The 15655-nt window shown below is 35.4% G+C and overlaps 1 protein-coding gene across 1 annotated transcript; it reads left to right on the top strand.

The window, feature by feature from the left end:
- Positions 1-3621: 3621 nt before the first annotated feature.
- On the top strand, positions 3622-9223 carry LOC139743592 (uncharacterized). The gene is made up of 5 exons (XM_071654067.1): positions 3622-3642; positions 4103-4342; positions 5353-5499; positions 6204-6314; positions 8520-9223. The coding sequence occupies exons 1-5, from the start codon at positions 3622-3624 to the stop codon at positions 8763-8765; spliced, it is 765 nt and encodes a 254-aa protein (XP_071510168.1). The 3' UTR covers positions 8766-9223.
- Positions 9224-15655: the final 6432 nt, after the last annotated feature.

The raw sequence follows: 15655 nt of genomic DNA on the forward strand, positions 1-15655 counted from the left end.
GTATATATATATATATATATATATATATATGTATATATATATACATATATACACTGTATATACATACAAGTATATCAAGAAAATCTATTCGCAATTGATATCGACGTTGTAATTCACGGTATGAGAGTAAAAACGAGAACTTTTGTAACATATCATTAACAATAAAGAAATGAATAAATGACAAATAAATGAATGAATAAATAAATGAAAACATCAGGATTAAACTTCATTGCCTTCTCATTTACTTTTCTCTAGAAATTTCCCCTAGTGTTGACGTGCAATGCATTCACATAGTTCTGAAAATGCCAATTGATAGTGCTCAGTAATAAAAGAAAAAAATATAATTATATTGCATGACTTCAACGAAACTGAGTGAAACATAAGCAGTAAAAAGTTTGTCTAAAAACTAAATCTATCCATGCAAGTTCAAGTATTCTGATATATCCTGCGTAAACAAATATTAATATATATATATCATTTTTCTCTTAATTCCACCATAAATATCCAGACTCACTTGCCACATTAGTTTCCGTCCATCGTACTCGGGGCTCGATCAATACACCTTCTATGTTTTCAACAACACGCGTGATTTACGTCTATGCTATCCACCCCTAGGGTTCGTGTTTGAGAAGAGCACCTCGTGCCGAGTAAACTGCTGGAGGTGCTTCTAGAGAAAGGAACAATAAAAAAAAAAATAAAATGATTTTCTAGTCTATCGATACCATATTCCTACAATAGTCAAATCATATGCATGGCAACATTTCTGCATGAACAAAATTGGGCTTGACTTCCTCAGAATTTATGTTTCAACAACGTTAAATAAGCATTCATGCGAATCTCTCATTTACATTTCGTACTTTTGTGCTGCTATCGAATCAATGAATGATTGCATTATGTAAATGATTTACACGGCCTCCTATAACATTTACAACGCGACCTCACTTCACATAACTGCTGATAAGACATGGGCAGCGCAGTGCAAATAGCCTCACAAATTATATGTCCCCATCGTGTCGCCATCTCTGGCGTGTTCTTATTCCCCTCTAAACGTTATTTCCATGCATGTGCTTTAATGCCATAATGACGGCACAACCAATTTGTGTGCCAAAAGGTAACCGGAACAAGTATCTGCTGTTCAAATCTATAATTCTACGTTAATGTTGGAAATGCCTGCCACACATGGACAATGTATTTGATTTCTCCTCTTTGCTAATATCGGAAGAACTTCGCTAAAATGCAAAACTCTCCAGAAATCAACAAAGAGTATCGCCACTAACATTTTTTTTTTTTATTCAGAAAACGTGCACGATGTCGGTAATCGTCGAATGTCACGTGGTTTGCATCCCCCCCAAAAAAAAAGAAAAGAAAAGAAAACAACAACATCAAAGCACCAAGAAATAAGTGAAAAAAAATTAAGGTACATTGTACTGTTTACCATTAGAAGCAGTGATTTAGAAAATGTTCGAGTTATCACACGTAATGCATATGTGTAGTTCAGTCATGTCAGTTGTATCATAAAACACCCTACCATAAATTATAAGATTTCGCAACAGAACCTGAAAATATAAGGAGATATCACTATTTATCTCAATAAACCATAACTGTAGACAGATTAATCTAAAAACAGTCCTACTATAATCATTGTTCACATTTTGTACATTTAGAAATACTTAACATTGATTATACTGCTTAACATTTTAACGTCGGTTGTTTCTATCCTTAAAATAGTTTTATTTTAGAACTATTTTGAAGCACTAAAGCTATAGGTTTTTGTTTTATCTGCAAATATATGCCTTTGATTACGAACGATGCTGAATTATACGTAGTGGCATAACTACGGGGGGGGGGAGGGGGCATCCGCTGGTTTTTTTTTTAAAAAAAACTTACCAAAATGGTATTTCAAGGGTTAGAAACTGCTTTTGAAATCGACATGAAAGGCTTATCAAGAAATAAGATATTTTTCTAAGATTTCTTTTAACCTAAATTAAAGATGTATATCAATTGAAACATTGTTCAAAAAGCCCGGAGCCGACAAAAGATTGTGATTCAGCGTGATTCCTGGTTGGCATCCTGAATATAAGCAGGATTTGCGCAGTGTACTCAGAACATCCGAACGGCAAAAGCAGTCGCTGCAATGTTGCGCAATGTGGTGTAGAATGTACACCTTTGTACCTTACGCTTCATTATACAATGTATCAAAGCTAGATCTTTGATTTTGCAGTGTGGCTTTACATACTAGTCTACATTAATAAGTCTACATGTATGTGGCAAAACTCTCATTGAAAAACAAAAATAATGTACATTAATACTCATTATGCTCAGGAAACACTGCAAACCTCAGACATACTGTACTGCTTGAAAAGCGGTGTGCAACTTGTAAGATAACCAAGAAATTTTGGTGACAGGATAAAGCGGGAAGGAAAGCTTGGCTATATCTGTGTTCACAAAGTGCCAAATGAAATGAAAATAAAATGACAAATTTAAAGACTTAAATGGAACTAGATTACACACAAATCACGGACTTATCAATTGTTGTCATTTCAGTATTAGAATGGGTAAATACACTGTGCATGTATATGAGAAATTCACTTTTTACTGTCTTTTCCTTTTTTTTTACATGTGTCTTTGTTGAGCTGCACCACCTCTGTTTCCTTGTGCTAGAGTGACAGTGATCCTATAGTATGTATCACACGTACATGACATAGGGGAACTGATTATAGTATCTCGTATACATTGCAGTTTGATTATCCACTTTATTGCGGACAAATGATTTGGCGATGGTAGATAATGACCAAATACTACAGAGCTAATCTTAACTAGTTCAATATTTAAGGAAAAAGAGACATTTAGCCCTAGATAGAGTTAAGTAGGGCCTATTTGATACTGTTTTGTCTTGCTAACTAGAGCGATCTGTGCTCGTTGTATAGATATTCGGAATGTACTACAATACTATATATAGTAGCGTAGCAGGAGTATTCAAGATAAAATAATGATGATGATAGGAATAATGATAATAGGCCATATTAATAATGATAATAATCATAACAATAATAACAATAAATGATAACGACAGTGATGAAGATACTAATGATAATAATAATTATTATTATTTTACTATTATTATCATTATTATCATTGTTTGTATTATTATTATTTTTATTATCATTATATCAATAATAGTGAAACCAATAAGAATATGAATGGCAATGATAATAATGTTTCTTTTTAACCAGGGAAGCCTCTAAAGTGTTGACACCGTTCTACCCGAGGAACCTGTCTACCCTAGCTTTGCCAAAAACCCATTCATACTTTTCGGTCGAGCAGAGAGAGTTACAAGGTCGGTAAAATATCCTGTCCAAAGACGGATCTTCAGTGAAACTTGTAATCATATTGAATGAAAGCCAGATTTGGGTGAGCACTCCATTGATTTGGTTCCAACCAATCAGAGCGCGAGTATTTTGAGTGAAATTTGAGTTTTTTTTTTTTTTTAATCAAGTGAACTTGCAGTGTCGTTTCATCAGTCAACTGGACGGTGAGCAGAACTACAACCAACTCCTTCAACTGTCAACCTTGCAACTTCTTCCACTGAGAGTCTTTCATCAACTATACGACTTATTCACCATGGACAAATCAGGATCCCTGGTAAGCTTTCTAAACCGACTTTTAACATCCCCCCAGAAAAATGGATCTACAGGGTTATTCTTATCATTCTTCTCATGTTTTAAAGCATTGAAGTTACTTAACTTGTGCATCCCAATTGGATGCAGAATAATTTGTCATGGTATACTAAGTAGATTACACTTTGTTTTTGCAATCGCATTGCAATCTTTCAAGGAATTTACGACTATCCTCCAATTTCAAACAGCAACAATAAGCATTGTTCCTCGCAGCCGTCAACTGAAGACAAAATAAAGTGACAAATATACTATTGCAACCATAACAATGACCACATTACGACAAGGTCGACATTGATATTCTTAATTCTTCTTTAATAGGTGTTTGCGCTTTCAGAGCGCGCATAGTTCATTCCTGTTCATCATTTTTCACACTCCAACAACCCGAAACTTTATACAACGCCCTCTTTTCTTGCCTACCTTTATAGTACGACAATCCCTCGTCTCTGCCAGCGTACGCCAAGATGGAGGAAGACACGGCGCCACCCAGAGGCTCGCGTTTCGCCTCGTGGAGGATCCCCTGTACCGCTGTACTCATCACAGCTCTTCTTGTAGGCGGTGCCATCACAATCACTGCAATAGTTCACAAGGGGAGTGCTCACTGTGAGCAACCAACCGACGGTGGTCGCCCGGACAGAACACGCGATCAGATCCTTGATCATGATACAGTGAGTACATCGTTTTCATACATAGATACCAAATCGATGTGTAGATTCATAATTATGTAAACTATGAAAAATGTTCTTTAAACCTCTGCTCCTATGCATACTGTTTATATAGATGTTAGTCTTTCTATGAATATAGCAACTGTACTGCTCTGCTGAGAATAAAATACGAATGGTTACATAACAGTGTAATCATCCACATCTTTTATGTCTTTGTTCTCATGTTTAATAAGGACTTCCCGCAGAATAGTCATAGGCAGACGGACAGATACAAAATACTAAATTTAGATTAATGATCAGTTCATTTGGCAGAAATTACAAACACTTTTAAAGAAGATATGATATTTTTGTCGCTTGAACCCTGTGATAGGATATTTTTTGTTGTTAATTTACATTTCCAAGAATGTCGGAGTATCCAATTAACTTTTCAATTACCATGCATTTCATTTCACTCCTTCGTTAAAGCCTTCATATATTAAAACATTCTTATTTGTAAATCATCATATTGCATGAACCGCATAAGAATTAAAAATGGAAATTGCGATATTAAGAACGAGTTTTGACCGAGACTTAAAAGCTAAAAAAACCTAAATAGCCATAAGTTATGTAAGACTGTCATGCTTAATTTTCTCTTGCATACAAATAATGTCTGCCATGAAATTAAACCTAAAATTAATCAATAGATTATGATTATTCTTATCTGATAGTACAGTTTCTTTATTTCGATGTTGACGTGACTGATAGGATTGTAATAGAGAACATTTTTACAGATCTCTCTAAGTGATTTCTACTGCACGGTTTAATTCGTGCTTCTGAGTCCTCATACATGGAACATACTGCATCTGCCCCTGCGTTTCACATTACAGATTGCCTTTGAACAGTGTCAACATACATGCGAGGATTCTAATATCATGACCGAACATGAGTTGCAACACCATGATACAATTTGTATACTAGTAACCGACTAGTTCGTATAGAGTCAAGGCCGTGTTAACTGATCACGTGATTTGCAGGCTAGGAACCTAGAGCTGAGGGGCGGAAACGGAGAGTCTGCCTCTGAAACCATGAACTACAACAGCGCCCTCAACACTGTTCTCATCAACGCTCCTGGTAATTTCAGCGGCAGCTCGCCAGCCACGATCGCCATCGACTTCGATCGGGTGAGTTTGATTTCGTGCTGCTTCCTTTTTGTTTTCACATGATTTTTTTTTCCATGACAAACTGTAATTACATGACAAGCAGGAAATGTGCGATACGATAAGTTGAAAATATCCACTTTGTAAGATTGTGTTTCTGCACTGACGCTCGTAACATAATTGTATCATCGTATCATTATCATAAGTGCATGAAAGGGATGAATACTACAGTGAGCCCCCATCCAGAAAAACAATGATTTAGAACAAAAATTCCATGAGAAAGAATATGTGATTTTTGTTGTTGTTGTTTGTGTGTAGGTAAATGTGTGTGTGTGTGGGGGGGGGGGGGTGGGCTGCGGGCAGGGGTCAAAGTTCCATATAACCCCTCCTCCCCTCCCCTTCGCTTATACGAGAAGAATCTTGGGAAGTTCTCTTAAATATTATATATCCAATATATAATAATAAGTTGTTGCAAACCTTGTAATCGAGGTTTGATAGCCAAAATGATTGATCATAAATAGCTGTGAATAAAGATTATAGATCTGTGTGAGTGAAACACTTTCATGACGATATCAAACGAAATAAAGTATAGTTCAGTGTGGTTAATATGTCTGATACACTCCATGGATACACTTCAATCGCCTTTCTTTCTGTCGTATTCTACATGCTACTCAGTTCTCGTATCCTCTTTCATCTAGTATTGTTTTAATATAATATTCTTTCCGCAGAATGTGGTGTTCATCAATGTTCACGATCAGAACTCCTGCGTGGGTTTCGCCCTGGGAGATGAAATGGCGGAGGACACGAAAAACCTCATTAGGAACAATGATCACAATCAGGTATGCAAATTCGTGCAGTTGTGTGTGTGTAGGTGTGTGTGTGTAAACCCATTGGAGAGCCTCTAGGGCATAATTCACGTGATTACGGGAAATGCCGGTGGTTGTCGTGGGAGGTGTTCTTGTCCCTCAAACTGTCTCTGCGTCTACTCTCATTGTTTATAACAATTAAGAACTAATTAGCATCAACTTCAGATCAGTTGAAAAAGGAATTCTTATAGGACCTTTTATGTTTGATCTACAGGATAATCTGAAATATATATTTTCATGTGTATTTTTGTGTGCTTAGCAACGCACCCTTACTCATTGCACATGGGGATTTGAAAAGTTAACACAGATTGAAAATTCTTATTTGCAATTTTGTAAAGGTCTTCTTGGTGTTCATAGGAAGACCCCTAACTGTATAGTTCATGGTGAATTGGGGAGATTTAAATTAGAGTATATTGTTGCAAAATTGAAAATGTGTATTTGAAATTTTGTAAAGGTCTTCTTGGTGTTCATAGGAAGACCACTAACTGTATAGTTTATGGCGAATTGGGGAGATATAAATTAGAGTATATTGTTGCAAGTCGTATGCTTATGTTTTGGTATAGGATAGTTCATGGAAAGCAAGGTAAACTGGCTAGCATAATGTATTCGTTTTATTTTTCTCTTTTTGAAACTTGTACTTACATCCTGCCATGGCTTGGGAAGATTAAAAGTATTTTTGATAGCATAGGATTTTCATACATTTGGGATAACCAAGCACAAGATATGGAGTTTTCTGTGTTTAAGAAAATTGTGTCGCAGAGGTTGAATGATACACGCCAACAAGTTTGGCATAACGAAATAAATGTGAATTCTCAATGTATTGTGTATCGAATATATAAGCAAAAGCTAGTGTTTGAAGATTATATGGTGCACCTTAAAGGACAAGTCCACCTTCATATACATGTGGATTGAGTGAATGCAGCAATATTAGTAAAACACATCAGTGAAAGTTTGAGGAAAATCGGACAATCCGTTTAAAAGTTATGAATTTTTAAAGTATCTGGGTAGTCACTGCTGGATGAGAAGACTACTACAGTGTGTGATGTCATATGCGTACAACCATATAAAGAAAATAAAAAGAGAATTTCACAAAACTTTACTTTTTGAATAAAGTGCACATTTCTTCGACTTGTTACTGACATATGTTAAGAGTAATATTATTCCCCCTGCCTTCTGAAAGAGAGAAGTCAAGTGTTCTTTTGTTATACGAGAAAAGTGAAAATATGTTGAATTTTCTTTATTCTTTCTTTATATCGTTGTGCTCATGTGACATCACAAGCTATAGTAGTCTTTTCATCCAGCCATGACTGAGCAGAAATTTCAAAAATGCATAACTTTTTAACAGATTGTCCAATTTTGCTCAAACTCTCACTGATGTGTTCTACTAATATTGCTGCATTCAATCAACCCACACGTCTATGAAGGTGAACTTGTCCTTTAATCCATGTGATAGGATTTTTTTTTTTTTGTAGATTTCGATGTTTAAATAATAAGCTTCCTACAGTGACTGGAAGGTATGCAAATATTCCTCGAGATGATCGAATATGTGAATGTTGCACCCTGAATCAGATCGGGGATGAATTTCATTATTTGTTTCAGTGTCCAATATTTGAAAATGATCGTAAACAAGCCATGAAGAATTTTTTTTTGGGAACGACCTAATGTATATAAAATGGATCTTTTACTTAACCACTCTACGCAAACAGTGATGTTGAAATTAGTAAAGTTTTGTAAGGTAATTGTAGATCATTTTGATAAACTTTGAAAAGATTTGCTTGTGTGTGATTATGAGTACTTATACATTAACCCTGTTAGAGGGTGATGATTGTTTAGCTTACATGTATTGCAGGCACAGTGCCTGTTATAGAAAGTAGATAGTCTGATGTATTCGTATATTCATCTCTATTCCATGTACATGTATATATCTTCATTGCATGTTTAGACTGTCATGTAGATTGTTATTCTTGCCAGTTTGTATCTTACATGTATTTATTTTTACTCACATACCCCAGAAGGGTGATTGAGTTAATAAACTACTACTACTACTACTACTACTACTACTACATGTTGTGTGCTTCTAATTTTGTTTTTCCACATAACATGTTTTTTTATATGAATTGATTGCCCAGGAAAGTTTGAATTTTTCCTTAATTGCATTGACCATTTTTGTTTCTTCAGGTCATAGACTTGGTCTCGGACAAGGCAGGAACCGGAAACTACCGAGTCGCTGGAACGATCCCTGACGGTTACCTCCAGACCGCGAACGGACCTGTCATCCGCGGGATGTGCAGCGGTCGATCCTCTCTGTGGCTGGAGGTGGAAACGGATGAAGAGATGTCCGGGAGGCAGGAGAGAGGAAGATTCTGTGCTTACGTTTGCGCGTATGTGAATGGTTTCAGAGTGTGCTATCGGAGGTGCTGGTAGAGGTATAGCACCTTCAGTTGAGACATTTCTCTTCGATAGAAATCCCTATTCTAAGAAATACACAGGCATTGCTTATTATTCTTAATCTAAGCCAAACGATAGATAATTATAATCATTTTCCCTTTTTTATATCGAAAAGGAAAATTAACGTAGATTTGTTTGTAGGAAAGTCGTTAAAATCAAAGGCTTGAAGCGTTCTTCAAGTGAAGTGCATTTCGTAAGTTCCTGAGATAAATACTAAAAGTATACAGCCAAATAACATTTCAAGATTGGTCAGTGGCTTGTGTGACAGAATCATTTTATTTCAAGAAGTATTCAAAAACACGATTTACCGAAACTGTACAACATTTCAACTGAATTCTTTACTACTAGTAAATAATCCAACGCAAAGTAGGCTATAGTTAGTGCCAATGAGCTGAGCTCGTTATATTCCTGTTTTCGTGCTGAAATTAACCAGAACATGGGGTAATTTGTGACACTGATTATACCTCCCCTCCCTACCCCTTTAAAAAAAAATGAGATTGAAGAGTCTCGAATAAATGTGCAATGACTAGTATCTAAAGTGCCGCAATGTTATGTTGCATGTTGGTATGTTATGTTGCATGTTGGTATGTTATCCGTCATACTTATCCGTGATAACTGCACATGAAGGGCATTGCCGGTATTTGAGAACAAACCCGTTTATCTTAACTATATACACATTTATTGGTATTAGATGAATTATAAATGAAACCATATACGGAAAATAGGCCTCTTAATGATTTTCACCAATTTATGATTTGAAACGTTTACAAAGGGATTTGTAATTTGCAATAATGGCACTGCTATAGAATATTGTAGCTTTTCAGGCATTATACCATCGTGACATGCATAAAGCCTTTTCCCCTCTCATACCCTACTAGCTTCCACAGGGTTTTAGTAAAAAAATAGATAAATATAGAAAGATATACGCATATACATTTCCTTATCAACATTCGGTTGTCTAAGATTCTTTCCCTCCATTCTGCTTAGCTAAATGATATGTATACGTAGATAGGTTTTCTGGGCTGCCACGTGTTCAAGCATCCGCTTGTAGTGGCAGTCCTTCTGCATGATTTCTTGGGTAATTATTTTCAAAATTTGGTAATACAATATATTTTGGTAATGGAATCAATGTTCCCTTTTTTTTCTCCATTGAATCATTGTAATCTATATAGTGATGTTTTTTTTAAAGTATGAGTGAAATAAATTCTGATTCATGTGTGAAATTATGTTGAAGAAAAAATAAATCAAAACAAAACAAATATATGGCGATTTTGAAGTTTGCAGTACATCATGTGAGTAGTCCTGAAATGAACTGTCCTGTAGAGTGAAGAGATGGAAATGTGAAAAGTCAACTGGTGTAAAGGAGGGAGAGTAGAGACTTCTTGTGTTGTGAATCGGTGTTATGTAAAGGTGGAAGGCCATATGAATGGTCCTGGTATGACTTGCAATTGGCAGTTGGGGTTGGGGGTTGGGGAAATCACTGAGTAGGGTCTCTGATATGAACCATGTGATTAATTCTTTTGTTATCCCGTGCAATCATGAGAGGAAAGGGGAACGTATGGAGAGCCCTGATAGGAACTGTTGGGTTATTCCTTTCTGCAGTGTAAATTGACAAGACTCAAATAGGACTTTATTTCAATAACAAAATGCACCAACAAATATTCGTCTTATTTTTTTTTTTTTATTCTACCGTTGCTATCTAATTGCCACATTAGTTTCAAACATATTTCGTCACGTTTGCCATTTCATGTATAAAAACAAAATTATGCAAAAACATCAATTTATATCTTCATAATCTTAATTTTTGTTAATGGAAGAGATGAATGTAAAATCATCAGATTTAGGTACAGATAATGATTTAATTGTGTTGATCTCTTGTGAGTACCCCCCCCCCATTTGTTTTGTTTGTTTGTTTGTTTGTTTGTTTCGAGGGGGAGGGGGTAAATGCAATACATCTCATGGTCCTCATCGAAATCTATTCAAAGGCATTATTTCAACTGTGCCAAAGCACTGAAACAATCTGTGCCCAATTTGTACTTTGAATATTTTCGTATTTTCAAGTAAGCTCGTGTTTTTGCAGACTTAATATTGGTGTGTTTAACCAAACCTTATCACTAAAATAATTGTTTTCATTTCACGGAATTACATATATATATATATATATATATATATATATATATATATATAATTTGAGTATATGAGAGCTATGCTCCGTTTTTAAGATCTTCAAGATCTAGGATTTATTATTTTTTTCTACTGATTCTTCTACTGATTCTTTGAATTATATATATATATATATATACATACATACATACATATATATATATATGATATATATATATATATATATATATATATATATATTCCATCTGAGAAGATTTAAAAAAATGAAAAATATGACATTGATTTGTTTATTTAATAGAAAAAAAACAAACACCCCTTGTGAAAGAAATCTTCAGGGAAAGTTCAAATACACCTCATTTTGTTTACAATTTCGGGCCAAATTTGGTTTACCGGAAAAGGGGGGGGGGTAATTTTTTTTTTTTTTTTTTTTTTTTTTTTTTTTGGTCATTGCACTTTTATGTTAGTTCACAGAAAACCTGTGGATGTTACCTTCGGAATTAATGGAGAACCATTTTTTTACATTTTCATATTTTTCTTGAGACTTTGATTTTTCTCCAAGCAAAAGTTCTTTGCGATCGCTCACCGACCGGCGGTCATCAAGCCACAGGTTTGACCAATACAAAATTTTTGCAACAACTGGTGTGGGTGAAAAGTATTCTATTCATCTGCGGTTGATAGGGTTGGCCCTTGCAAAGAGTGCCTCGTTCCTAGAAAACAGTTTGAGCTGTGTCAGGAGAAACATACAATTTAACGAACGAAAAGGGACACGTCAGGACATGAGAAATTAACTTCGTCTTGTCTTTGTCATTTCTACAATCGTCCAAACTGAGGTACGATCTGAATGCATGTATAAAGTTTCGGTTTACTTGATCGAAATTCATTTTCAACCAGCTGTCAACCGTTTTGAATAAATAAGCATGCATGACAATCTCTCCTTTACACGTGTGTGTGTTTAGAACCGCAGTCTACTGAACGATTGCATGATGTGATAATGATATTTACATTGCATCCTAACCTCTACAACTCGACCTCACCGCCAATGTATGGGGACTCCATTAACGAACATGAACTAAAGCTTTTAGCCTATAGCAATTCATAAATTGAATGTCAGATATCTCTGTCGTGTTCTCTCCCCCTCCCCCTCCAAATGTCATTTTCATGTGCTTACTTTAATGATAAAACCACCTGTTTTGTGCTAATTCGAGACAGGAGCGAATATCCGCAATTCGCATCTATCATTCTACGAGTACGTTATGGCTCGAAATTCTTGCCGCACATGGGCAGTGTATTCAATTTCTCCTCTTTGTAAACATAGGAATTATTCTTTACAAACATGCAAAAACGTTCCAAATATTGAACTGAATGAAGTTCATTACTCGCATTTTTCACTGTGCGCGGAAAACGTGTACAGGACGTCGATGTTTGCCATCAGCGAATGACATGTGTTTTTTCCCCTGCCCCCCCCCCCGCTCCAAAAAAAACAAACAAACAAACAAAACAAAACAAAACAAAAAACAAAAACAAAACACACACACCACAAATCAAAGCAATGCAAAACCAAACAACCAGACCAAGATGTTAAATTGTAGATCTCACGTATTACCATTTTACAAATTAATGATAATGTATTTTTTTATTTTATTTTTGCCGTACTACAGATACTGAAATATACCCATTAACATTCATCTAAAAATCATTGATGATACAGGATACCAGCTTGACGAGAGAACCAGAGGTGGGGCTGATGAAGGGGAATTTCCCTAGAAAGTGTGTTCTATTGAAATCTGAAACAGGAGAAGTCATATTAATGATATACAGGTGTGAAACGCATTATCAGTTTGTAAAGTACAATGGCTTTTGAAAGACTCTGAGGGCGATATATACGCGAGACGGAAAAATGTCATCATTGCGACGCAGAGGGCGCCATAGTACCCGCCCAGAGGGAAGAGAAAGCCGCTTGTCTGTTTCTGTCTCTCTCTCTCTCTCTCTCTCTCTCTCTCTCTCTCTCTTGGGCAGTGTGAACTTCAGAAAAGTTTCCTCCCACTCTGCATTCTGATTGGTTGGCACCCGACGAGTGTAAAAACAACAATGATTGGAAGAAAAGATGCACTTCATTTGAAGGCCAATGGACGAGACTCAATGGAAACACTACTGACCGATTACCACTACACTGTTGTTGTTTTGTAAGTGTAATACTTGTCACTAATATCATTATTTTTTCAAATCTTCCTAACTTAAGAGATCAATGCACGATGATCGATTCTTTTCTGATACCAATTGCCAAATGGAGCTTATCTCATTGCTACACTGGCCAAATCTGTTCTCAGGTTCAAAGGTCCGCCATGATTTCTATTCAAAAGACAACAAACTGAAATATGATTTGAAAGTCGTCAACGTTTAAACGAAATCTTGGCAGGTCCTCTTTGTCTGTGGAGTTCAAAAACACTTTCATGACAAAGTTCTGTCAGAGAATCTTTGACTTAGCATTGAGCTTAGAGGGGAATACCAATCCAATTAAAAGTTAGTGTGAAAGAAAGAGCAGGATTCTCTAAACACAACAATGAAAATTTGATCAAAAACAGATGAAAATTAAGGAAATTGTGAAATTGTGAGATTTTGCTAATTTTCATGGACAGTTCTTGTTAAGAGTCAGTATGAGTGTGCAAATAGTAAATTAATGCTGTTTCATTACAATTTAATGTAGACGTTGTACCTGAAATCGTGGATTTCAGGTTCAAGTTTTTCGTTCAAACGTAATTATGACCCAGTTCGAAATCCTCATACAGCTGACTAATCATATTTTTTAAGGAACTCAACCAGTAACAACATTATGTTTTAATCTAGCAGAAAAATTTAATTTTCGTTGTGAAGTGATCAGCTCAGTTTATAGAAAAAAAAAAAAACAAGCACATTTTTGGCCAAATTCAGTTTGACATGGGAAATTGTAGCTTATGCATGGACTCATCTTGTGTATAATGATAAATCCTAATTACCCCCGGAAGTGCCTGAAATGAATGAGTTAAATCTTATATGAATAAAAGAATGAAGGACTTGGGTCATTCTTACACTCATATCATAGCGCCCTCTCTCGTCCTTCTCTCATCTCTATAGCAGAATATCATGTATGTATATGATTCAAAGAACGACCCAAGTCCATCACACAAATTGGACTCTCCACAACTAATGTAAATGGTAATTGTCATGACAATATACAAATTATGTTCTAATTTTAATATACAATATTGCCTTCCCATCACAGTTAATTATTATTGGACAAATAAAAAAGATATAAAGTTTTTTCAAGTTTACTCGAAATGGTCTTCCATGGACTTGGGTCGTTCTTATGTTCAGATACTCAATTTTGGACACTGGCCTAGTATTAATGATGTCATTTCCTCACAACTTTTTGTAGGGGTTGTAGGCCTATAGGAAATTGTGATTTTTTTTTTTTAGTTTGTTTATCTTTAACGCAATTACGCCCCAGTTTCAAGTCCTGACACATCTGAATAATCATTATTTCGAAGTTGCTCAACTAGTATATGATAAACATTATGTCTTGAACTTCTTTAGCAGAAAATTGAATTTTCATCATTTTTTTAACCTAATCAAAGAAAAAGTGTGGCGTGATGACATTATCAGCTCACTCACTGACATATTCTCATGAACTGTTCAAGATCTGTTTATGGAAAAATTAGCGTATCTTTAGAATATCATAGTTCCAGTACTTGTAAAGCCGACTTAATTGGGCTTGTCATATTTCACTCTCTCCATTCCAACTATAACTTATAAGACTTTGTGTGCCATGTTTATTTCCTGTCCATTGGTTTGTGTGTTAAATTTATGATTATTTGGCACATTGACATGTAAAGGGTTAACTCGCCTACAGAATTTCCCTTTATCTTCATCAAGACGTACATGAACGCGTTTGACCTTCGTAATGTGGCAGAATGCCAAAATCTGGCGGGATTGGCAGAATGCCAAAATCTGGCGGGATTTTCCCCCATATACATGTACCTGCTTTCTTCAGGCCATACCAGGATGAATGTCAACCGTTTCCCGTAGATGAGTCGTTACAAGACGTTCCAAGACTTACTGGATGCTTCCTCATGCAGATTCTCGGAACAGGAAGGTCACGTCATCCACTTAAAATTTGAACTTCTTGGAAGAAAACACCTTTTGATGTTAAGCCTTTATATTGTGAAGGCTTAACGTCAACAATCTAACATTCATACAAAATGACTATCAAAATGTCGATAATCATAAACAAAGCAAAGACTATATGCTAGGAGGGGGTATTGGTTTTTAATATAGTAAAGGAGCTTGTGTACTGGGAGCAGTTTAAAATCTATGTATGTAGACAAAAATATTAAGTCATACATGCAATATAATGTCAATAAATAAAAGTACATAAATTTCAATAAATGGTTATTAATCATTGGGGCAAAAACTATCTACTATATTAACAATCTACAGTAAATATGTGAAATCATAAGGTCAACTTTACAGTCTGTCAACATGTAAGAATAGACACAAAATAAAATAAATAGGTATATAAATAAACTGCGTTATACAGTATAATACCGAAAAGAAAGAAAGAAAGAAAGAAAAGTACACAGGGTACGCACAGATGGAAGGTTTAAGCAATTAAGAATTATATAGTATTAATAGCCTATATTATGATGATTCTGGTTATTTCAATAAACTTTCAAAAGTCGTGAGGTAAAGTCTATACGAAAACTTTG

The sequence above is a fragment of the Diadema antillarum genome, unplaced genomic scaffold (assembly GCF_040938485.1).
Source record: "Diadema antillarum isolate AM-2024a unplaced genomic scaffold, OU_Dant_1.0 seq00001098_RagTag, whole genome shotgun sequence".
NCBI lineage: Eukaryota > Metazoa > Echinodermata > Echinoidea > Diadematoida > Diadematidae > Diadema > Diadema antillarum.